The sequence below is a fragment of the Hyla sarda genome, chromosome 4, assembly GCF_029499605.1.
Source record: "Hyla sarda isolate aHylSar1 chromosome 4, aHylSar1.hap1, whole genome shotgun sequence".
Classification (NCBI taxonomy): Eukaryota; Metazoa; Chordata; class Amphibia; order Anura; family Hylidae; genus Hyla; species Hyla sarda.
This window is the reverse complement of record NC_079192.1, coordinates 162,278,710-162,305,063: the sequence shown is the minus strand read 5'-3', so window position 1 is coordinate 162,305,063 and position 26,354 is coordinate 162,278,710. Positions and strand designations below refer to the sequence as shown.

Below are 26,354 nucleotides of genomic sequence, written 5' to 3'. Positions count from 1 at the left end.
GTGCAAAATTGAGAGTTATGATTTTTTTAAGGTAAGGAGGAAAAAATGAAAGTGCAAAAACGGAAAATCTCCTGGTCCTTACTCCGCCCCTAGACATCTTATCCCCTATCCAAAGGATAGGGGATAAGATGTCAGATCACCGGGGTCCCGCTGCTGAGGACCCCGGGGATCGCCACTGCGGCACCCCGCCATCATTACTGCACAGAGCGAGATCGCTCTGCACGTAATGACAGGCAATACAGGGGCCGGAGCATCGTTACGTCACGGTCCGCCCCCGTCAATACAAGTCTATGGGAGGGGGCGTGGCGGTCGTCACGCCCCCTGCCATAGACTTTCAAGGGGGCGGGTCGTAATGTCATTAGGGGCGGAGCCGTGACGTCACGCTGCTCCGTCCCCTGTATCGCCCGTCATTATGCACAGAGCGAACACGCTCTTTGCTGTAATGATAGCTGGGTGCCGCAGTGGGGATCCCCGGGGTCCCCAGCAGCGGGATTGCGGCGATCTAACATCTTATCCCCTATCCTTTGGATAGGGGATAAGATGCCAGGGGCGGAGTACCCCTTTAAGGGGTTAAAGTGACAGTGGTCAGATGTGCAAAAAATGCTCTGGCCTTAAGGTCATAATGGGCTGTGTCCTTAAGGGATTAATCTCTTCGATTGTGACACCATATGGTCTCCCGACTCTGCTGCCACATCCAGTCACTCTGCGGCAGTGATTCTAATAACGTCTGTAATCTGCATGTCATACTGAATAACAGTATTATTTCAATAAAACAGCACACTCTCTATGTGTGTTAGGACAAAGAAAAGTTTTCTTCCCCCCTATCGAGGCTTTCTGTTGGCCAGAAATAGCCATTTGACGCAAATAAATTTGAAACAAACTGAATTTTTTCGGAAAATCTGCGAATTGGCTAAATCGAATTTTTCAAGAATCGCTCATCTCTAATCATGAGGAAGGTGAGGGATCAGCCCTGAACTACATGGCAGAACCTGGTCAATGACCTGAAGAGAGCTGGGACCACAGTCTCCAAGAAAACCATTAGTAACACACTACGCCGTCATTCATTAAAATCCTGCAATGCCCACAATGTCCCCCTGCTCAAGCCAGCGCATGTCCAGGCCCGTCTGAAGTTTACTATGGCCATCTGGATAATCCAGCGGAGGAATCGGAGAAGGTCATGTGGTCTGATGAGACAAAAATATAACTTTTTGTTTAAACTCCACTCACCATGTTTGGAGGAAGAAGAAATATGAGTACAACCCCAAGAACACCATCCCATTTGTGAAGCATGGAGGTGGAAACATCATTATTTGGGGCTGATTTTCTTCAAGGGTTACAGAACGACTGCACCGTATTGAGGGGAGGATGGCTGGGGCCATGTATTAGGAGATTTTGGCTAACAACCTTCTTCCCTTAGTAAGAGCATTTAAGATGGCTCATGAATGGGTCTCCCAGCATGACAACGACCCAAAACACACAGCCAGAGCAACTAAGGAGTGGCTCCATAAGAAGCATCTCATGTTTCTTGAGTGGCCTAGCAAGTCTCTAGATCTGAACCCAATAGAAAATCTTTAAGGAAGCTGAAAGTCCACACTGCCCAGCGACAGCCCCCGAAACCTGAAGGATCTGGAGAAGGTCTGTATGGAGGAGTGGGCTAAAATCCCTGCTGCAGTGTGTGCAAACCTGCTCAAGAACTACAGGAAACATTTGATCTTTGTAATTGCAAACAAAGGTTTCTGTACCAAATATTAAGTTATGCTTTTCTGATGTATCAAATACTTATGTCATGCAATAAAATGCAAATATTCATTTTTTTTTTTAAATCACACAATGTGATTTTCTGGACTTTCGTTTTAGATTCAGTTTCTCACAGTTGAAGAGAACCTATGATAAACATTACAGACCTCTACAAGCTTTGTAAGTAGGAAAACCTGCAAAATCGGCAATGTATCAAATACTTGTTCTCCCCACTGTATTTAGTTTTATAGATAAGAGTCATGATAATCTTTTTTTCATTTCAATTTCTCCTCTTTCTCACTTGCAGTTAAGTGGGCGGTCCTACTCTTAACATGAAGCTCTCTTAACATGCACACTTATACAGAAATAGCTGTCAATCACTGAGTAGGACCACCCACTTGACTATGTAGCCCAGATTGAGCAGAGATTTACATAAATTAATGACAAATTTACCTTGGATTTTTTCTTACAATATTAATTATAGCAATTTGCTCCTGCTCTGGATCATTTTGTCTTAAGATTGGGCTGCATTTTTTAAGTGACAGGTTTCCTCTCATTGTAGAAATTAACAGTTTTTCCATATGAATTGGTTCATGCCAAACGTGATATATACGGAAAAGTAGAATCTTTAGAATCAACAGCAATGGAAAGTCAGTGCTGGGTCATAGGCTTTGTTCCCACAATCATGACTGCTGTCAGGTGATGCTCTGTTCCCTTTATTCATGGCCTTACTTGCACCAGATCCAGTATGGTGATTTGGTACCAGGACTATAAAAACCTGCATTAATGTCTTTGCATGTGTGGTAACCTTCACCCAGCCTGTCCCCCTGTCTATAGTATGTGAATACTGTACCTGCATTCATTCTCTAACTTTCAATTAGCTGTCATTGTTCATACTTGGATTTGCCCTCACCATACATCTGTTTATTACATGTGCACTCTGCTAAGGGGAAAACAAGCCAGATGGGTATGCAGCCTCTAGAACAAGAGTAAGAGAATACAATTTTGCAATATATATTTCAGTAATTAATGACAGACAAAAAAGTCATCAACAGCCAGTATCAGGTCAAGTAGTCTCTAAAAACATAACAATTTTTCATAAGAGCATAAAAGTAATGTATGAAAAGCCCCTGTTTTATTATAAAGCTAAACATAACTGAGTTATATTATTTAACTCTGTGTTACCTGTTTGAAGCTTTTTTTTTCCTTTATGTAGGGTGAGTCTTCTTGTCATTGTTTTGGACTACATATAATAATGTCCATAAGTGTTATATGCTGATCTTATTCTAAATGATGTTATGAATTCAACGGTACCATATATATATTTATTAATGTTTTTTTTTTTACTATTTTGTTTTACATTTTTAACGGAAAAAAATGGTTTATTCTTTAAATGGGTCACTTTTTTGTATTATTAAACAGCGTACCACCAGGTAATTTTGTTTCAGTTTAAACTGTGCTGTGCATGTACATAAGGAGCAGAACGATTTCTGGTCATTTTATAATGTGTATACGACAATTGTTCCTTCAGATATCACCCTGTAGGATCCAACTCAGTCTTGTCTGAGCTCAGCTCAGAGATATCTCATGTCAGGGCCCCGACTCTGAGCTGGAGCAGTGCATCATGACCCCTGCCACGCCCCCTCCATATATCTCTAGAGCCGTTCAGCTATCTTCGGCTCTCCCATAGAGATATATGGATATGTGGCACGTTTTCCGGCAGGAAACTACTCTTTCAATGAAAAGCAGCCTATGTTATAGTTCCCATACACTACGTGAACACAATAAACAATATCCTGCTCTCTATAGCCATCCCTTTTAAACAGCAGCAGCATGGATGACATTATATAGTAAGGCAGTACTCAACCCTGTTCACTTGCTTTAGCTGCAATGCAATGCAATCTAGACAGTGGGACATGGTGATTTCTGGCCACATAACCACTGGCATGGCCAAAATCAATAGCCCCCAGTCTAAAAAAAGATACCTATGGAATTCCTCCATCTCATATAGAAGCCCATTATGGGGTTCCAGTTGGCTGATAGAGAGGGCCTCAGTAAAAATTCTTAGATGCTCTTGTCACTATTGTGTTTTTGAAGTGGGAGCCCAGCTATCTATCACACCATGTCTGTTGTTTATCGCATGTGATCATTTTGCTGTAGGTGGACATCATTGAGGCTTAAAGGGGGGACTCCGGCCCTTGACATGTTGTCCCCTATCCAAAGAATAGGGGATAACATGTCTGATCACGGAGGGGTCCGGCCACTGGGACCCCCCTGCAATCTCCGGGCCGAAGGTGGGGCGTTACTAGCCATCACGTTCTCTCCCTTAGACATGAATTGAGGGAGCGTGGCATGACATTACATTCACAGAATCCCCAGGCTTTCGTGTCTGTAACGCCGCAGCACCAGCCGGTGATCATGGGGAATCCAGCCGCTGGGACCTTTGGATAGGGGATAACATGTCTAGGGGTGGAGTACTCCTTTAAGTCATGACATTTCTAAATGTACATTTAACTCACGTTGAGGCAAAGGGTTAAGCTTTGTTCACATGGCAACTCTGGGACATGGTTAGCTTAGACTCCCAACATATGCACTTAACATGATATAACATGATGCGACTGCCTACAGGGCTATACATTCAGTATATATTACTTGATATATTAAGAACATGTACATAAATTCTCTATAAGAACCACAAAATGTTCTGTATAAAAAGAGCTTTGTTCTTTATTTTTAAGAGATATAGATTTAATTATGCTGATTGCTAAACAACCTTGTAGGTATTTTCCTTCATGCGTTTGAGAAGGTAATAAAATATTGATTAGATCAAGGCTGTTGAGGTCAGGAAGATTTGGCCTTTTTCAAGCCTTGAGGGCTCCTTACAGCACATTGGCCTATAATCTGATTTCTTTAGTTCTGCATTATTGTATAAAGGAAGTTCAAGTATAATTATAGAATTTCAATTGTAACTGTATTTACAAACGCTATTGTCATCCGTTTCCCAGTTTCTACATTGTAAAATGGGTTACAAGGAGAATTTCCAGTTCATTGAACTATGATGTGATATATTGTATCAAAGGTAAATACATTAATAGAGATACATTTGTCTTCCATGGATAGAAATTTCTTGGCACTAAAGTGGTGGTCCATTTAGTAATGGTGTGGGATATAAATAGCATATACTTCACATTCTAATTGGTGCAAGACTGTCCTAAGGGACTCTCATGTCCCAAGAATAGGTGTTCTTGTGGCAGTTTTCCTGCACATCAGCACCATGTCCACTGTGCCATAGTTCTGCATAACAGGTGGTCAGTACATTGGCACATTTACGACACCAACCGCCAGGTTCATGGTGATGCAGTCATAGCCTGTAAGATAATAAAGTATAAACAGAATATCTAGAGTTGTATTAGACTATGGAAAGAGTGCTATTCCTAACCAGTATTCTTAGGCAGCAAAATACCAAACTTTACCATATACATGATTGGTGAAATGGTGAATGGTACCTACCTATACTAATTGGTACCATTCACCGGTGATGTATATAAAAATGTTTTGCCACCTAAGAATAATGATAAGGACTAGCACTCCTTCCATTGTCTAGTGCAACTTTAGATTTTCTGTTTATACTGTATTACCTTAAAGAGTACCTGTCACCAAATAACACTAGTGTATTTAGCATTCAGTTGCTTTTAAAATTATCAACATAAATGTTTAAAATGCAATATAAAAAACAGCCAATAGGTGGCTCTGTTCTGTTCCCTGACACAATGAATACAGTGAGTTCGGTCACCTCCCAGCCTGGCAGGAGTTCAAACTTGGACTTGCACTGAGCTTCATTTACAGCTGCACAGAAAGTGAAAGCTGCTCTACAGATTCTCATGGAAAGCCACACAGACTGACAGCTGAAGGAGAGCCTCACTGATCGCAACACAGACTGAAACATGCACAGAGCTTGAGGTCTTCTATTCATCACAATGCTGCAACAATCTGAGGGCAGAAGTTGTCCCCCAGCATGCTTCAGTGATGTCATGCCTGCATGGGAAACACCCACTTTCTCCTGTTGGGAAATTGCACTATGCGAGCAAGAAGAAAGGTATGATGCAGAGCTTTTTAAAGTTCTGAAATAGTTTTTAAGGGCAAAAGGGGTGTTAGGAGTAGTTAGATAGGGAACATAGCCTGAGGTAGTTGAGAACAGTTTATTTGGTGACAGGTACTTTTTAAGGGCCATGATGTCATCATGATCCTGGGGTTGGTGTCATCCTTGCGCTATTTTTTGAATGTGAACTGACACCTGTATATATAACCACACTGATCTATGTATCTGTATGATCTGACAAATGGGGGATTTTCCCCTCAAAATGTGTCGCCTGTACTATAAATAATGGTAACATTCTTCTTAGCCATCGGGGACTGTTCTTTAGTATCTGATGCAATGCTGACTGGTGCCCAGACAAGTATCTATTCTTCCTTCAGTGCTCTCCTTGGCTCCTGCTGAACCATTCTGCTTGACTGCTTTATTTAAGTTTCCCCCATTTAAGTGGATTCCCCATTTTCATTTACTTTTGCATTCTAAAATCTGTTCTATAAATACCTTAAAGGGGTGCTCTGGTGGAAATTATTATTTTTTAAATCAACTGGTGCCAGAAAGTTAAACAGATTGGTAAATTACTTCTATTAAAAATCTTTACCCTTCCAGTACTTTTAAGCAGCTGTATGCTACAGAGTAAATAATTTTCCTTTTGAATTTGTTTTTTGTCTTGTCCACAGTGCTCTCTGCTGACACCTGATGCCCGTATCATGAACTGTCAAGAGCAGCATAGGTTTGCTACAGGGATTTTCTCCTGCTCTGGACGGTTCCTAATACGGACAGGACAAAAAAGAAATTCAAAAAGAATTTTCTCTGTAGCATATAGATTTTTTTTATAGAAGTAATTTACAAATTGGTTTAACTTTCTGGCACCAGTTGATTAAAAAAAAAAAAATGTTTTCCACAGGAGTACCTGCAAAATGGTACCTGCATCATCTGTCATGCATTTTTATAAATGCATTTTAACCCCTTAACGACGAAGGACGTATATTTACGTCCTCCGCCGGCTCCCGCGATATGCCGCAGGGTCACGCGGTGTTCCCGCATCATATTGGGTCGGTCCCGGCGGCCATCAATGGCCGGGACCCGCGGCTAATGCAGGACATCACCGATCGCGGTGATGCCCTGCATTAACCCTTCAGACGTGGCGATCAAAGCTGACCGCCGCGTCTGAAGTGAAAGTATCCCGGCTGCTCAGTGAAATCGCGGCTGCTCGGTGAAATCGTGGCGTCCCGAACAGCTTACAGGACATCGGGAGGGCCCTTACCTGCCTCCTCTGTGTCTGATCGGCAAATGACTGCTCCGTGCCTGAGATCCAGGCAGGAGCAGTCAAGCGCCGATAACACTGATCACAGGCGTGTTAATACACGCCTGTGATCTGTGTAAAAGATCAGTGTGTGTAGTGTTATAGCCCACTATGGGAGCTATAACATTGCAAAAAAAAGTTAAAACAAAGTGTTAATAAAGATCATTTAACCCCTTCCCTAATAAAAGTTTGAATCACCCCCCTTTTCCCATAAAAAAAAGAAAACAGTGTAAATAAAAATCAACATATGTGGTATCGCCACGTGCGTAAATGTCCGAACTATAAAAATATATCATTAATTAAACCGCACGGTCAATGGCGTACGCGCAAAAAAATTCAAAAGTCCAAAAAAGCGTTTGGTTAAAAAATGAATAAAAAGTGATCAAAAAGTCCAATCAAAAATGGTACCAATAAAATCCTCAGATCACCGTGCAAAAAATGAGCCCTCATACCGCCCTGTACGTGGAAAAGTAAAAAAGTTATAGGGGTCAGAAGATTACATTTTTAAACGTATACATTTTCCTGCATGTAGTTATGATTTTTTCCAGAAGTACGACAAAAAGAAACCTATATAAGTAGGGTATCATTTTAACCGTATGGACCTACAGAATAATGATAAGGTGTAATTTTTACCGAAATATGCATTGCGTAGAAACGGAAGCCCCCAAAAGTTACAAAATGGCATTTTTTCTTCGATTTTGTCGCACAATAATTTTTTTTCCGTTTTGCCGTAGATTTTTGGGTAAAATTACGAATTTCACAGTAATGACGCAAAAAATAAGCCATAATATGGATTTTTAGGGGGAAAATTGAAAGGGTTATGATTTTTAAAAGGTAAGGAGGAAAAAACCAAAATGCAAAAACTGAAAAATCCAGAGTCCTTAAAGGGTTAAGGTTAGAATATTTCCCAGCGGATTCAAAGCAATTACCTACATATGTAATAAATTTCATCTTGGTATTTCATGGTGATGTACAGTATACGGTATAGACAGTCAGCTGTGTTTTTATCCTCGTATCCTAAGGCAGGATATAAAGTGGTCTCTTAGATACTTGGTTGGTTGTTATATTTTATCATATCGTAGATGTTCTTAAGGGGAACATATCACAATTAACAGATCATTATTTTTCAGCCAGCCATCTTCAGAACAAATCCTCAATTTTAGCAACAGCTGTCTTCCCAAAAGACATCTTTCCCTTCCCTCACCTGAAGCTAAGAGTTTTACATCATTACTACGGATGTGTATATTCTGGCATAGAATTATGTGTCAGATAGAATTGTTTGGATAGCAATGTTATTTTATCATTCCTGCTTCTGGCATGAGAAAAAGCAGTGGATGACAAAACTGCAATTGCCATAATAATAATAATAATAATAATAATGTTAATTTATATAGAGCCAATGTATTCTGCAGCACTTTTGTTGTACATACGTATACAGACATCAGGCATTGCAGAGGAACAAATTAATCAACAATTTAAGCAATAGGAGTGAGTGCTTGGCTCTCAAGAGCTTACAATCTATGAATATATTGTTAGAATATAGCTGTTGATACAATTGTTGACATAGTTTAGTTTGTGCTTTATTTTTGTTAGTCCCATATTCACAGATAACCCAGTGAAGCATGCACAATTTTTTCATGCCTTTCATGTCATCACCTTCCAAGTACTCCTTTGTATTAAAGAGAACCTGTCATCAAACCATATTTTCTAAACTAACTCAGATTATATTCCCTAACTACATCTAACACCCCTCCTGCCCTTCAAAATGTCTACGAGCTTTAAAAAGCTCTGTATCATACCTTTCCCCTTGCTTACATTATGTGAGCTCCAGGCAGGAGAAAGTGGGCGTTCCCCAGCAGGCACAATGTCACTGAAGCCTGCAAGAGCTGTGTCTCACCATGCCCCGTATGCACTTTCTGAGTTTGGTCTCCTGCCAGACCAGGAGGAGACCAAACTAACTGTTTGACTTGCAGCAGGGAACAGAATAGAGCCATCTAGTAGAGTTTTTTTCACATTAAAAACATAGAAAGGTTGAGAATTTTAACAGCAAGAAAATAGCAAAGCGTCTTATACTTACATAAGGAACAAAAGATTAAAAGTTTAGTTTGGTGACAGGTACTCTTTAACTACCATTGTTTGCTTACATCAGCACTTACTACAGATGAAAGTCAAACTATTGAACAGCATAGAAATCAATCTAGAATGAAAAGAGAATAGGCATTAACTATTCTTTACTTATTAGGATAATGCAAGTAAAGGTTGACAGGTATGTTAGATGCATCTTGTCAAGGTCCATTTTCACTAGATGAGTTTGTCATTGTCACTAATCAACTGGCTCCAGAAAGTTAAACAGATTTGTAAATTACTTCTATTAAAAAATCTTAATCATTCCAGTAGTTATCAGCTGCTGAAGTTGAGTTGTTCTTTTCTCTCTGACAACAGTGCTCCAGAGTAGGAGAAAATCCCCATTGCATATCTCTAATGCTTCGGGCAGTACCTGAGACAAGCAGAGGCTTCAGCCGAGAGCATTGTTGTCAGAAAGAAAAGAACAACTCAACTTCAGCAGCTGATAACTACCGGAAGGATTAAGTAATTAATTTACAAGTCTGTTTAACTTTCTGTAGCCAGTTAATAAAAAATGTTTTAAATTCCTGGAATACCCCTTTAACCCGTTAAGGTCTCAGCGTTTTTCAGTTTTTGCATTTTCTTTTTTCCCTCCCTTACCTTAAATTGCTTACCTTAAATTGAAGACAAAACACAATTTTGTAAATTTTGGGGGCTTTCGTTTCTACGCAGTGCATTTTTCGTTAAAAATGACACCTTATCATTATTTTGTAGGTCCATACGATTAAAAGGATACCCTACTTATATAGGTTTAATTTTGTCGTACTTCTGGAAAAAATCATAACTACATGCAGGAAAATGTATTCATTTCAAAATGTCCTCTTCTGACCCCTATAACTTTTTTAGTTTTCCGCATATGAGGATGTATGAGGACCAATTTTTTGGCGCCATGATCTCAAGATTTTATTGCAGCATTTTTGTCTTCATCTGACTTTTTGGTCACTTTTTATTCATTTTTTTAATGGTATAAAAAGTGACCAAAAATATGTTATTTTAGACTTTTTTTACGTGTACATTATTGACCATGGGGTTTAATTGACAATATATTTTTATAGTTTGGACATTTACGCATGTGGCGATACCACATATGTTTATATTTATATTTTTATTTATATTATTTTTTTTTAATGGGAAAAGGGGGTTGATTCTGACTTTTATTAGGGAAGGGGTTAAATCACATTTATTAACTTTTTTTCACTTTTTTTTTTTTGCAAAAGGGGCTATAACATTGCACACGCTGATTTCCTACACTGATCACTGCCATGCATTAACATGGCATTGATCAGTGTCATCGCCACTCGACTGCTCCTGCCTGGATCTCAGGCACAGAGCAGTCATTCGGCGATCGGACACGCATGAGGCAGGTCGGGATCCTCCTAGTGTCCTGCAAGCTGTTCGGGAATGCCGCCATTTCACCGTGATGGTCCCGAACAGCCCGACTGAGCTGCCAGGATGCTTTCGGTTTCACTTCAGACACGGTGGTCAACTTTGATCACCACTTCTCAAGGGTTAATACCAGGCATCACTGCGATCGGTAATGTCCGGTATAAGCCACGGGTCCCGGCCGTTGATGGCCGCAGGGACTGACTCGATATGACCCCGTGACCTTGCGTTATATCGTGGGAACCGGCGCAGGACGTAAATATACGTCCTGCGTCGTTAAGGAGTTAACTTTCAAAACTCTGGGTGCAGAGCATATACAGATTGCATACATTGTTGCCACATCTCCTAGCAGCCTTATATGCTTTCAGGACTTTACTGTGTGCAATGTACAGGAAAAGGGACTGTTTTTGACAGGAGTCCCTGTTCCTGTACATACTTTCCTTGATGCCCTATGATATCTGCATAGGGGATATTATGGAAATTAAGTACATGAGCAGGGAATCCTATCAAAGTTAGGAGTCCCTGCTCCTGTAGGTACTAAGCAGCCACAATAACAGAGCACTCAGTTGTAGTCCATGCTACTAAGGCAAGAAAGGATGACAACAGACGATGCAAAGGACAAGAATCGGCATAGGCACACTTTCCAGGACTCATGAGCTAATCTGATGGATCTAAGGAAGGTGCAGGTATGTGCCGAAACACGTTGTTATATTCATTAAAGTCCATTCTTGTCCTGTGCATCGCCTGTGGTTGTCTTTCTTGCCTATTCAGCAGCATCTCTGTGAACCCTTTTTTCCTCTTCACAGAATTAAGACATGTTTGGCTTGCTTGGTTATAAATACTAGTTCCAGAATATTTTCTGCTGGAGATTGAGTTATGGAAGGGCCTGTGTATTGTCAAAGGGAAACATGCACATTACCCACCTCCTCACAGTGATTTTCAGCTCATTGACCAACACAATGGCCCTGATTTACTAAGAGTGCTGTGTAGGTTTCTTTGTGGGGTTTTAAATCCCTCCAATTTTTTTTCCACGGTATTTACTAAGCTTTCCCTACATTTTGCACTTTTCCCCACATTTTGCTATTTTTACACATGCTCTGATCTGTCGTGTTTTCTTAGCTGAAATCCACCACATTTTCTGCGCAATGAGACAGAATTCTGGCACAAATTCAGGCGCAGACAGAATTTCTGGCGCAATGAGGCGGAATCTGGTGCACAACCCGGCAAAACATTTTGGGTTTACAATAGTAAATCAGGGCCAGATGTGAACATCTGACTCAACGCATCTTATGATAGAAGGAAATTCAATTTTCTCAAAAATGCTGGTAACTCATCCGAAGTACTCACGGTCTTCCATGACAAATCCAGGACAATTACCGTATTTTTCGCCATATAAGACGCACTTTTTCTTCCCCAAAACTGGGGGGGGGGAAAGTTGGTGCGTCTTATACGGCAAATGCACATTAAAACCCTTTCATATCGCGGCGGTCCCTGCGGCCATCAATGGCCGGAACCCGCAGCTAATACAGGACATCGCCGATCGCGGTGATGCCCTGTATTAACCCTTCAGATGCGGCGATCAAAGCTGACCGCCGCGTCTGATGCAAAAGTTAAACTAACCCGGCTTCTCAGTCGGGCTGTTCGGGACCGCCACGGTGAAATCGTGGCGTCCCAAACAGCTTACAGGACACCGGTAGGGACCTTACCTGCCTCCTCGGTGTTCGATCGGTGAATGACTGCTCCGTGCCAGGATCCCCTGCATGGCCGGCGCTCTCCTTCGTCATCATCACGTCGTCGCGCACGCCGTCCCGTCATCCAATAGGAGCGGCGTGCGTAGCGATGTGATGGCGGCGATGGAGAGTTAGGCTCCCGTGCAGCAGAGACATTCCGGAGTGACGGCGACACCCCGGGGACGCGGCCACAGCGATGGAGGGCGACATCCAGGGCAGCGGTGACTGGTCTGGAGCAGCGGGGACATGTGAGTATTACCTCCTATACCAGTGGTCTTCAACCTGCGGACCTCCAGATGTTGCAAAACTACAACTCCTGGCATGCCCGGACAGCCAACGGCTGTCCGGGCATGCTGGGAGTTGTAGTTTTGCAACATCTCGAGGTCCGCAGGATGAATATCACTGTCCTATACTTTACATTGTATTTGTTTCAGAATCTTTTTTTTTTTCTAGATTTTCCTCCTTTATAATTGGGTGCGTCTAATATGCCGGAACGTCTTATATGGCGAAAAGTACGGTATACAGTCATTTTACAGTTATCACTGCAGCTCTATAACACTTTTCTATTAATGGCCATGACAAATACTTCTTTTTTCCTGACCTTTTCTTAATGGGGATTTAAATATCATACCACTATTTCACAGTAGTGTCTGTAGTACAATGTTGTATCTAGCAATGAGAACTTCTGCTTTAACTCAGCCACCACCTGGTTGTACACTTATCATGTTCCTCTGCTGTACAGTCTCCACCATTGCTTTAGAATTTAACTTTTGCTGTTCATGACTGACTTTATCAGTACATGAAATTGTACATTTTGACTTAGATAAAGCCCATAAAGTAGCTTGCCACACATGATATTACATCTCACCATGAGAACAAGAATGCAACAAAGGCGCGCATCCCCGACAGACACAGATAACAAATGCAGACAACAAATACTGCTTGTACAACTACATGATATTCTATCTTCTGTTTAAGAGGAAATGTCAGTAAAATGCCAAAAGTCCCAGCTCCGCAAGCTCATTAAAGACAGAGGACACAAAATGTCAGGAGCAGAAAATGAGCCGGATACCTGGGGGGGATAATGTGAATCATAGAACCGTGGTAAATTTATCTACGCTAAATGATATTTCAGCAGGAAGGTTTTGACACTTTGTAATGGTGAATCATAGTCGTGCTGTAACACAAATCGTTTACAGTCATCTACCACAGAGCATAGATAGGTGCTTTGTTTTAATTACTAACTGTTAACAGTTTTATTTAAATTTTATAACAGCAAAACAATATTTTTTTAAACTGTATTTAACCCCTAAAGGACCATTTTGACCTTAACCCCTTAAGGACCAAGGACGTACCGGTACGTCATTGGTCCTGCTCTTCTGATATAACGCGGGGTTACACAGTAACCCCGCGTCATATCATGGCGGGCCCGGCGTCATAGTGAAGCCGGGACCCGCCTCTAATAGCGCGCAGTGCCGATCGCGGCGCCGCGCGCTATTAACCCTTTAGCCGCGCGCTCAAAGCTGAGCCGCGCGGCTAAAAGTGAAAGTGAAAGTTCCCGGCTAGCTCAGTCGGGCTGTTCGGGATAGCCGCGGCTAATCGCGGCATCCCGAACAGCTGACAGGACAGCGGGAGGGCCCCTACCTGCCTCCTCGCTGTCCGATCGCCGAATGACTGCTCAGTGCCTGAGATCCAGGCATGAGCAGTCATGCGGCAGAATCGTTGATCACTGGTTTCTTATGAGAAACCAGTGATCAACATAGAAGATCAGTGTGTGCAGTGTTATAGGTCCCTATGGGACCTATAACACTGCAAAAATAAAGTGAAAAAAAAAAGTGAATAAAGATCATTTAACTCCTCCCCTATTAAAAGTTTGAATCACCCCCCTTTTCCAATAAAAAAAAAAACACAGTGTAAATAAAAATAAAAATAAACATATGTGGTATCACCGCGTGCGGAAATGTCCGAATTATAAAAATATATCATTAATTAAACCGCTCGGTCAATGGCGTGCGCGCAAAAAAATTCCAAAGTCCAAAATAGTGCATTTTTGGTCACTTTTTATATCATTTAAAAATGAATAAAAAGTGATCAATAAGTCCTATCAATGCAAAAATGGTACCGTTAAAAACTTCAGATCACGGCGCAAAAAATGAGCCCTCATACCGCCCCATACACGGAAAAATAAAAAAGTTATAGGGGTCAGAAGATGACAATTTTAAACGTATTAATTTTCCTGCATGTAGTTATGATTTTTTCCAAAAGTCCGACAAAATCAAACCTATATAAGTAGGGTATCATTTTAATCGTATGGACCTACAGAATACATATCAGGTGTCATTTTTACCGAAAAATGTACTACGTAGAAACGGAAGCCCCCAAAAGTTACAAAACAGCGTTTTTTTTTTCAATTTTGTCGCACAATGATTTTTTTTCCCGCTTCACCATAGATTTTTGGGCAAAATGACTGACGTCATTACAAAGTAGAATTGGTGGCGCAAAAAATAAGCCATCATATGGATTTTTAGGTGTAAATTTGAAAGAGTTATGATTTTTTAAAGGCAAGGAGCAAAAAACGAAAATGCAAAAACGGAAAAACCTCCGGTCCTTAAGGGGTTAAAGGGGTACTCCGCCCCTAGACAACTTATCCCTTATCCAAAGGATAGGGGATAAGATGTCAGATCGCCAGGGTCCCGCTGCTGTTGACCCCTGGGATCGCCGCTGTGGCACCCTGCTATCATTACTGCACAGAGCAAGTTCACTCTGTGCATAATGACGGGCGATACAGGGGACGGAGCAGCGTGACATAATGGCTCTGCCCCTCGTGACATCACGGCAAGTCTATGGCAAGTCTTAATGCAAGTCTATGGCAGGGGACGTGACGACCGCCACGCCCCCTCCCATAGACTTGTATTGAGGGGGTGGGCCATGACATCACAAGGGGCGGAGCCGTGACATAACGATGCTCCGGCCCCTGTATTGCCCTTCATTACTCACAGAGCAAACTCGGTCTGTGCAGTAATGATAGCAGGGTGCTGCAGCGGCAATCCCGGGGGTCCCCAGCAGCGGGACCCCGGCGATCTGACATCTTGTCCCCTATCCTTTGGATAGGGGATAAGATGTCTAGGGGCGGAGTACCCCTTTAAGGACCCAACCAATTTTCGGTTTTGCACTTTAGTTTTTTCCTCCTCCCCTTCTAAAAATCATGACTTTCAATTTTGCGCCTACAGACCCATATAAGGGCTTGTTTTTTTGCATCACCAATTGTACTTTGTAATGACATCACTTATGACTTATTTGTGGGGTAAAATGAAAATGACAGCAAAAAAATACACCTTATCTTTATTCTGTAGCTCCATACAATTACAAAGATACCCAATTTATGTAGATTTTATTTTATTTTACTACTTAAAAAAATTGTAACTACATGCACCAAAATTATTGTTTAAAATTGTCATATTCTGACCCCTATAGCTTTTTTTTTTTTCCATATACATAATTCTGCTGTGATTGACAGCCTTCCTCACCACCCTGCTCCCTAAACAGTGTCAATCATGCTGAGGGGGCGTGATTAAAGCTGGAGAAGACGGGACTAGGTTAGAATAGATCCCCGCCCAGGCGAATACTTACAGGGATGGCGGGGGACACTTTTATACTATATATCCTCACCATACTTGCAGGCAGGAACTTCTCCAGGGGATGGTTAAGATGATTTTACCGTATATATCACGCCATGCGTTATATATGTAAAATCTCATGACAGGTTCCCCTTGATGTCAGTATGTAAGCACACACTGGGCTCTTGTAACAAATAAATGTTAAGAGAAAATTTTATTTACCTGTCAAAAATGTTTCTTTACAAATTGTGCAAACATTATTTGGAATGATTCTTAAAATCTGTTATATGACTTAAGTTATACCAACTGAATCCCAAGCCAGCTTCTATATGCCTCTCCAGAAGCACTGAGGGCTAAAGATTTTAAAATCCAAAATGTTTTGTAATTGTTCCCCCAGAGGACAGATGCCCCAAACACATTAGTTTTTGGGTCTTGCCAACATTTATCTATTTCAAACATTGCAAAGTGTGAGGCATATGCTAGCAGATAATTGTGATGCCAAGAAGCATGCCTATAGATTCGGATGTTTATGAATTGCAATATATTTCGGAAGCATTAAGCATATATTGCCATGCTTAATCTGTCACACAAGCAAGTGGTTTCTAGGCAAGGTTCCCATCTTTCAGTTTGGCAGATACTCCATAGAGTAAAGAAAAAAATGTCTTTTCTTCAAACAAAAATGCTGAGATTGTGACTCACGGTACACCTCTTTTTCATCCCTTGGAAGACGGAGACAAAGAAAATGGATCTGAAGAGGCACCAGAGTCACTTCATAAGTACTGTTCAGTTTATATCCAATTGATTAAACACCAGATGTAGAGGAGCCAGATAAATCTTCCCGTGCTCTTAAATAAATATGTCTTCAGTTGACAAAGCAGCAAGACAGAAAGATATAGATGAGTTTTTTGCCGTAAATCTTTTTTGTATATTGAGCTGTCAGTGTTGGTTTAAAGACCTTGATAGCAGAATACAGCAGATTTATCTAGTATGTTGTGTTCCAAGCAATGCCAATGTGCATTTATACAATTAATTATCTAAGTAAAAAAGCTTGACAATGTATTGTTTAGTATCCCTAAATGGAGGCGTTCATAGTTTAAGCTTATTCTTACAGAGCATAGCTCATCATTTCTGCATAGGACATTTAATAGTTCCTGTTTCCTACTCTAGTAGGGACAAAAGGGCAAATTTATCAATGCAATTGTGGCAGCTTTCTTAAATTTATTACAATGGTGTTCAGGCTCAATCCTATTTATCAAGCCCTGCGCCATTTTTCTTGTGAAGTGTCAAAAAGAAAAGTGGGCGCAAGCAGTGGGACTGATTTAAAGGCAAGTACGGCCAATTTTTCAGATTGAAAAAAAGTGTCAATGAGCTATGACTGGTCGGATGAGTGCAATGTATGCTGCATAGATAATGAACAGTTAACATTACCCTGCATTTTCTATTACTGTTTATCAGAAATCTACAGATTGTATCCTATTTACAAAACACAAAGTGGCATAAACAGTTCATGCAGAGTATTGCAGAGATTTATTTTAATTTTTTTTAATTTTTATGACATGTGCACTTGTAAAATTAACGACTGACATACAGCAACCAGTCGTTGCCAGAGCATGCCAGCGCTAGTACCACTCAGAAATGTGCCATCTACATAGAAGGCAATGCAGATTCTGCAGAAAGAATTGACTTGTCAATTCTTTCTGCGGAGGCTGGAATTGGTATTCTGCTACGGAAATTCTGCTACGGAAAATCTGTTGTGTGCATGGTGCAGCAGAATCCTATTAAAAACAATGGAACTCTGTTGCAATGAAATGTTGAAACTGAATTTTTCCACCTGATTCCACTTGTTGTGAACAGGGTCTGCTGACAGACTGAGATTTATACAATATAATGCAAACATGTGCACAAACCTTTTCTGAGATTTAGGGGGAGATTTAGCAAAACCTGTGCAGAGGAAAAGTGCAGCAGTTGCCCATAACTTATGCTTATTTTTTACTTTTCAGAACTGTAAACACAAAAAATGCACACAAGGCACTCCCCTGTGTGAATACCTCCCAAGCAAGATGAATAGGAAAAGTGACCATTAAACCACTCACCAGCTAAGGTTGTGCATAAAGGGCACAACAAACATGTAAAGTGTATAAAATACTAATGGCTGCTGCTCCTCCCAATAGCGCTCCAGGCACAAAAGGGAATCCAAAATGACCTTGCTTCACCACATAAAAGGGATCAAAACAGGCATTGACAAGTATTACTAAAAAAACTAAAAACCGGACCATGCTTTTTGGAACCGGTTTGGTGTCTTCATCAGGTACAAGGTTTACAGAGAAAAATGAAGCTTAAATACACTAAGAGGTTCTGAAGTCACTGGAAGGGGTGTGGTAAGGTACATGCCAAATACCGGCTCAATATTTCCCTTACCATAAAACATATAACAATCATAAATACACATACAAATTCCATATACACCTTGACAAATAATAAATACATATTGGGGGAGATTTATCAAAATCTGGCTAGAGAAAAAGTTGCTGAGTTGCCCATAGCAACCAATCAGATTGTGTCTTTCATTTTTCAAAAGCCTTTTTCAAAAATGAAAGAAGCGATCTGATTGGTTGCTATGGGCAACTCAGCAACTTTTTCTCTACACAGGTTTTGATAAATCTCCCCCATATTGTACATATGCCAGATCAAAAAATACAGTAAGCGATCGTCTACTAGTCACAACGATTTCATTTAAAGGGGAACTCAGGTGGAAAAAAATGTTTTTAAATCAACTGGTGCCAGAAAGTTAAACAGATTTGTAAATTACTCCTATTTAAAAAGCATAATCCTTCCAGTACTTATCAGCTGCTGTTAGAGATGAGCGAACTTCCAGTAATTCAAGTCGTCACAAATTTCTCAGCTCTGCAGTTGCCGACTTTAGCCTGCATAAATTAGTTCAGCTTTCATGTGCTCCAGTGGGCTGGAGACTCTCTCCTAGGACTCCTAGGACTGTATCCCACTGGAGCACCTGAAAGCTGAACTCATTTATGCAGGCTAAAGTCCGCAAACGCAGACCTTAGAAGTTTGTGACGAATCGAATAACTGTAAGTTCGCTCATCTCGAGCTGCTGTATACTACAGATATACTACAGAAAAGTGTGTGAAGTTCTTTCCAGTCTGACCACAGTGCTCTCTGCTGACACCTCTGTCCATGTCAGGAACTGTCCACAGCAGGTTAGGTTTTCTATGGGGATATGCTTCTAATCTGGACAGTTCCCGACACGGACAGAGCTGTCAACAGAGAGCACTGTGGTCAGACTGGAAAGAACTACACAATTTTCTCTGTAGTATACAGCAGCTGATAAGTACTGGAAGGCTTAATATTTTGAAATAGAAGTAATTTACAAATCTGTTTAACTTTCTGGCACCAGTTGATTTAAAAACATTTGTTTTCCCACTTGTTTCCACCGGAGTTCCCCTTTAATCCCTCGGGGTCCAGCATATCCAAATGAAAAATCCAATAGGCTTCTCTATTGATAAAATGCTGGAGTCGGTAGGGCACTGTTTCAGGAATAACTTCAGTCACTTGGAGCGTTAAACAATCTTTATCCTCTCCATGTTTTACTTTTCAGAGGCCTTTTTAAAAGTTAAAGAAGCAGTCTGATTTGCCATATTTTGTTTGCACGTTTTAATAAATTTCCCCCTTAGTACTGACATTCCAGGCCTGTTTTCTTCACCTATTCTCTTTAAAAAAAATGACCGTGAAATACTATTAATTTCAAATTTGGCGCCTAAATGCCTGAATAGAGGCACAATTCTGCCCGCTGTATATAACTATGCATTAGGAGACAAAGCTGCATAGAATCACACTAGTCTTGCACTGGAAATGGGTGCTGTGGAGACAAAGTGGGAAGCGTTATCTCCTATTATGCAGCTACGAGCTGCAGAGAGCAGCGTGAAGCTAAGAGAGTGGCACCTCCATTTAGGCATTTAGGTGCTAAATTCAAAATAAATGTCATTTAGTAAAACAGCACAATGTGACATGATGAGTCAAGTCATTTGTCAAAAAAATCATCGGGGGTACCCTATAAAGTGAAAGTCCACCTTACATACAGGGGAATACTAAATTCTATGTGCCTGGCAGATTAGCAAAATTGTGCACTGAATTCGCACAAACTCTTACAATTAATAGTAATTGTTTAACCTTGCATATCTTGATAAGTACAGAATAAATTTTCTAGGTGTACCTATAGTGGGACCATAAATATTCTTTTATCTGTCATAGCAAAGTGTTTGAGATTTACTTATACTGCTGTGTATTCCCATGAGTATCTCTGCTGGAAGTGAATGAGTTAATTAAATTGTAATATTCTCACAGTGCCGATATATACTCCATATCTCCTTGTCCTCTCCTACACTTTCATGATTCCCCCAGGAGAGCCATTCATCCAGCAGATGGTTTCAAAGCCAGGACAGTGCTCTACAGATAACCTGCCTGAGCGTAATTAGAAATGGCAGTGTTACTGGAGCAGTATACCTCCCATCACTTTATATATTTTTGTATCAATGTGGTCTTCCGTGTATATCTATTATAATGGATGTCTGGGAATCTGTACACATTCTTAGTGTTCTCTGTTCCAAAATACTTTAAATAAAATTAAAGAAAGAGCTCAGGAGGTCCCATGACAGTGATGCTCTAAATATACCAATATGGTAGTCATAGACCCAGACAGGTCCTGCCCAAACACCCCCTTGCCTGCTTGTTCTACCCCCGGTGCCCTCATGGTTCGGCTCACTGTGTAAATCATAGTGATGAAAGGCATAGGCCATATTCAAATTTGCGATATTTCGTGAATATATGGATGAATATTTGTCCTATATTTACAAATTTTGCATATTCCTTAACTTTTTTCCATGCAAAATTTGTCATGAGATTCGCAAAGTGTGCATGCACGATTCTATCTTTCAACTAACTACTTTCCTATTGGTTGCTAGGGATTTTGCTTACCTCTGACAACTGTATTTGCATCCTTCTCATTGGCCCTCAAGCTAAAATAAGGAAGGGAACAGTGTCCTCTGGGAGTGACGATATTTGCGAATTTTCGCATATTCGCCTTCTTTGGACCACAAGTTGGAAGCCGGGAGGGATGAACACTTTTTTATTTACACAGTACACATCATTGTGATGTGTACTGTGGAAAAAAATAAATAAATAAAAAAATATATATATAATATATATATTTAGCTATATTCTAAATATTCGCTAAATCGCAAAGTGCGGATATTCGCAATAAAAATTTGCTATTTGAATATTCGCGCTCAACACTAGTAAATCCCGCCATGCTCATGTAATCGACCCCAATTTGCATCACATACTATTACTTTAGATGTGGATAATTATTTTTTACTTACGCAAATGTAATACACATACTGTATTCACAAAAAAAATTATGTATCCAGATAGACATGGAAAATTACTGCAAAACTAAGCCTGTAAATGATTACAGATGTGGTCTGATAAAACCATCAGTCCTGCCACAAGAAGTAAAAGTGTGTCCCCAGCTGTTGGGTAGTGGATCTATTGGTGGCACATAGCTGACTGCTAGACATGTTTCTACTATGGACTTGTCTGGACATTTTTCCCCGTTGACAGACTTTGAAAGGGGGTGCGTAATTGAACTGAAATAAAAACAGGATGGTCATTTTGACAAATTGCCCACTATCTAAGCTGTCCTGACCAAGCTGTTGGGAGGTGCTGGCAGCAGTAGCTACATAAGGACACACACACACGACAAATAGCCTCTGTATGGCCTTAACATAAGAGGAGCATTTGATTCACTGGCAAGCACAAGCAGCTCCCACAGTTTCCTTGCCCACCATCCAGACACAGGTGGCACCTTCATTACATGCCCATGTCCCTGTCTGGATCATTTTTAGGTACTTAGGAGAAGGGAATTTGGTGTCATAACACTCATTACATCTCTTGCCATTCACAAGAAGACAGGGTCACCTTTGTTTGCCATGGTGTCCAGAACAAGATCCAAGAAACCTGCATCCAGGTTCAGTTATGGATTAAATGATCAGGTAGAGGTATGGAGGCCCATGGTTAGCACTTTAATCCAGCCTTTGCTGTGGGGCAACCTACTTGAACTGCTAGTGTGAACATTTGCGGAGCCATCACATACAATAGTCGGACCCACTTAGTAGTGATATAAGGGACACTAACAGCTCAGTGATATGTGCAGGACATCTAGCAGCCACATGTGTTGCATCTCATGGCAGGGCTTCATTGACCCATGGCCTCCGTTCCTCCCACTGCTATGCTTAGGACTTTCAGTAATGGCTTTACATTTCTAAGCATTGATACTAGGATATAAAGAAGATAAAGGAATGCTTGTAATCTTGGGGTGATGTATTAACACATATCTGTTATTGTTAATGTGTACATGATAACATTGTTTGACCAGCAAGCACCACATTATGAGGTTGCCAGCGATTCATAAGTAAACAGTGTAGAATACTTAAACTAAAGCAAGTAAAAATAACTCATGTCTAATATATACAATAATATTTGAAAATAGTAATAAAATAATAATTGTTTTGTTTTTTCGCAATAGGAGCAGCCAAGGATTCATGCACATGAAGCTCTCACGTACCAAAGAAAACCATTATGTTCTAGGACAGAACAGCCCACCTTTTGACAGCGTACCAGAAATAATCCACTACTATACCAGCCGCAAGTTACCAATAAAGGGAGCTGAACACATGTCACTGCTTTACCCAGTTGCAATACGGACATTGTAACAGCGAGCATGTGGATTTAGAGAACATGGATTGTCAAGAGAGGACTCATCAATGAAGTGGGGGTTTTCATTGCCCTTATAAATGATCTTTATTCTCCAACAAGCAACTTCCATCACCAAAACAAAAAATGTAGTACTAATGTGTAAAGGAGAACAAGAATAACATCCCACCTTGATTTGATAGATTTCGTTTTCTTCTCTTTGCTGTAGTGAATGAAAGCTAGAACGTTTTGTGTCGGTACTTTTAGTGGTTCTTCCAGGCTGGTTTTTCTTTATCAAAAGTCACCAAACTGCCAAGCATTATTAAAACAATAATTCAGCTGAATGGGCACCTACCTGTTCTTACCTTTAAGGAGGTCTGGGGCTGTAGTGCCCCGAATGTTGCAATACTATATATAATATAAATGCTTGTTATTTAAAATAAAATATATTTCCCAGTATTTCTACCCTGCATAAAAGTTGGGGGAATATGAATTCTGGTCTGCACTGTGTGTGTGAGCGTGTGTAACAATATTTCATCAAAAGTTCAGCAATACTGTATAATGTTGTCAAGGTGTGAAGAGGCCAAGTAAATGGAGCAGATTGTAGAACTCTCGTCCAATTCTGTTGAACATAAAGAAGGCAATAACAACATATAGGTTTATTTTTGTACATAGGGCCTCCATTGAGATCTACAGCGTTATCCATAGGGCTATTTCAATAGAAGTCTCTTTCATTCTCTCTTTATGATATCTTTAACACCATTCAATACTCTTGAGGTGACTGCTCACATCACGTTAAAGGAAATCTGTCACCAGAGTCCCCTGCACTAACATGTCTGTACCGACAGGTAGTGGAGGGGACACTGATGACAACGGTACTTACCTTGTCCCTGTCTGTGCAGTCCTTCTCCGGTAATCTTCTCTGTTAGCTTTAGCTCCGGGCCCGGCTTGTTCTCTAGCAGTGGGACCCAGCAGATAGCAGCAGTGGTGACGTCACTAAGCTCCACCCATGCCCCAAGCTGGGCCTGGAGCTGAAGCTAACAGAGAAGATTACCGAAAAACGACTGCACGGACCGGGACAATGTAAATACCGTTGTCATCAGTGTCACCTGCACTACCTGTCGGTACCGACAGGTTAGTGCAGGTGACACTGGTGACAGATTTCCTTTTAAAAGGTTTATTTAATCCCACAACATTTTTGTGGATGGACTCAGGCTGACCTTACAATAATTAAAAAATTAAAAACTGCCCCATTCCCCTACTGTAACATTTCCAATGGTGCAATCTTCCTGCTGAGCAGTTGATTTTTTTTTCTAAAGGAAAATGCTGCTCAGACAATCTCTGGACAGAGCTGTGACCTGCTTCACCACTGATTTGGCTAAGAAGGGATCTTGCACCATCATAACAGATGGTGTGGGGTATCATGGCTGGTGAGTTTATCTTCATTTTATATTTGGACCATCCTGAACGCATACACAGAAATTTTGTGGGGTGAACAATCACTTTAAATGATTGCTTTCCCACAATTTTTCCCCAATGTTTTTCATGTTTTGACCCAATATATCCTTTTTATTTGGATACTGAACCTGCATTCACAAGAAACTGAAATCCATTAAGAAAATGTATGTTCCTCTTATGCACCTATGTTACCTAAAATGCAGTTTCTGTACAACTATTTTATATGTATGCCTTATGCAATTTGCATTCGAATAATCCCAGTAAATATTTACCTAAATTCATTAAATTTTTTAAAAGAATTCAGTTGTATTAATAGTTTCACTCTGACACGTTTAAATTGTATAAAATATTTTATACAATTACTTAACACTTTTAGCATTGAAAACAATAAAAAATATATAAAGACAATTATTTAAAATATTCTTTACATTTTTAGAATTGATACAAATAATACACCTTTCTTATCTGGGTTTCTTACTAGTTTGTGTGGGATATTTGCAATGCAAAAATCATGGCAAGATTAGAAAAAGATAAAACTATTGTTATAACATTTAAATTAAAGACATAAAATTATTGTCAATGCCATATAAAATTGTATGCAAATAATTGATATCAACAATACCGTTGGTAAGATTTCATAAAGTGTATGAGCTGTTGACTGTGTTTCTGAACTGGTCCTGTTCCAGTCTTTCATTTTTGTCTATTTTAAAATAGTTAGGATGTAGACATATTTGTCATCCACCAAGTTGATATTCATGCATTTATCTGTCACTTATAAATTGAATTGGATGGCAACTTGAGGTCTTTTGAATAACTAATACACTTAACAGTTGTTTTTGCAATAATTTTGTGACTGTCTAACCTATTAAACTACATTAGCTTACCATACACATTAAAAGTGGTGGTCAGTCCAGCTGTCTACCAATGGAAAACATCTGGTTGGCCATGTTGGAGGAAAAGTCTTAAAAGGACCTGTGGTCATTGTAAAATAAAAAGTATACTGTTAGCTGTGTTCCATTCGGTGACTGTGGTAGGGGTGTGCATATTTAAAGGAGATCTGAAGCCATAGACACTTATCCCCTCTCTGCAGGATAGTTGATAAGTGTCTGATCGCAGGGGGTTCTGGCCATTTGAACCCCAGCGATTAGACACTTATCAACTAACCTCCTGTGCAGAAGGCCAACACACCCCTTCAATCTATGAGAGAGGGGGAGATGCAGCGGATCCTGCTGATAGGGGATAAGTGTCTATGGCTGCAGTACTTATTTAACCCCTTAACGACGAGTGCTGTAAATGTACATCCTGGTGAGGTGTTACTTACTGCACCTTTTACGTACATTTACGTCCTAAGCATAACCGCAAGCATCGGAGCGATGCCCGGATCATGTGTGGCAGGTCCCGGCTGCTGATCGCAGCCAGGGACCCGCCCATTAACCCATCAGATGCCGTGATCAATACAGATCACGGCATCTGCAGCATCGCGGTCACTAAAATGGATGATCGGATCGCCCGCAGCGCTGCCGCGGTGATCCAATCATCCAGCATGACAGCCGGAGGTCCCCTCACCGCTGCGCTGAGTCTTCTGCTTCCCGCAGATCAGAGCAGAAGATGACCGATAACCCTGATCAGTGCTATGTCCTATACATAGCACTGAACAGGATTAGCAATCGAGTGATTGCTATAAATAGTCCCCTATGGGGACTATTAAAGTGTAAAAATAAAAGTAAAAAAATTAAGTAAAAAAATATGAAAAACCCCCTCCCCCAATAAAAACGTAAATTGTCCCATTTACCCTATTTCACCCCCCAAAAGTGTTAAAAAAAATATTTTATATACATATTTGGTATCGCCGCGTGCATAAATATCCCAAGTATTAAAATAATATGTTAATGATACCGTACAGTGAACAGCGTGAACGTAAAAATAAAAAAAAGTCCAAAATAGATGCTTTTTTTATAACATTTTATTCCCCCAAAAATTTATAAAAAATGTATTAAAAGTTTTATATAAGCAAATATGGTATCAATAAAAAGTACAGATCACGGTGCAAAAAATGAGCCCTCATACCACTGCTTATACGTAAAAATGAAAACGTTATAGGTCTTCAAAATAGGGGGATTTTAAACATACTAATTTGGTTAAAA

At 40.4% G+C, this 26,354-nt stretch overlaps 1 protein-coding gene across 3 annotated transcripts in view; it reads left to right on the top strand.

Annotated features, from left to right (window-relative positions):
- The window catches only part of SHF (Src homology 2 domain containing F), a 300,197-nt gene extending 274,528 nt beyond the window's left edge, over positions 1-25,669 (top strand). For 2 of the 3 annotated variants that reach the window (XM_056572554.1, XM_056572552.1), the window contains one exon: positions 22,586-25,669. In XM_056572554.1, the coding sequence (XP_056428529.1) occupies positions 22,586-22,772 (187 nt within the window). In that variant the 3' untranslated portion in view covers positions 22,773-25,669. The remainder of the gene's footprint in view (positions 1-22,585) is intronic. The other variant, XM_056572555.1, reaches the window with a different exon arrangement.
- Positions 25,670-26,354: the final 685 nt, after the last annotated feature.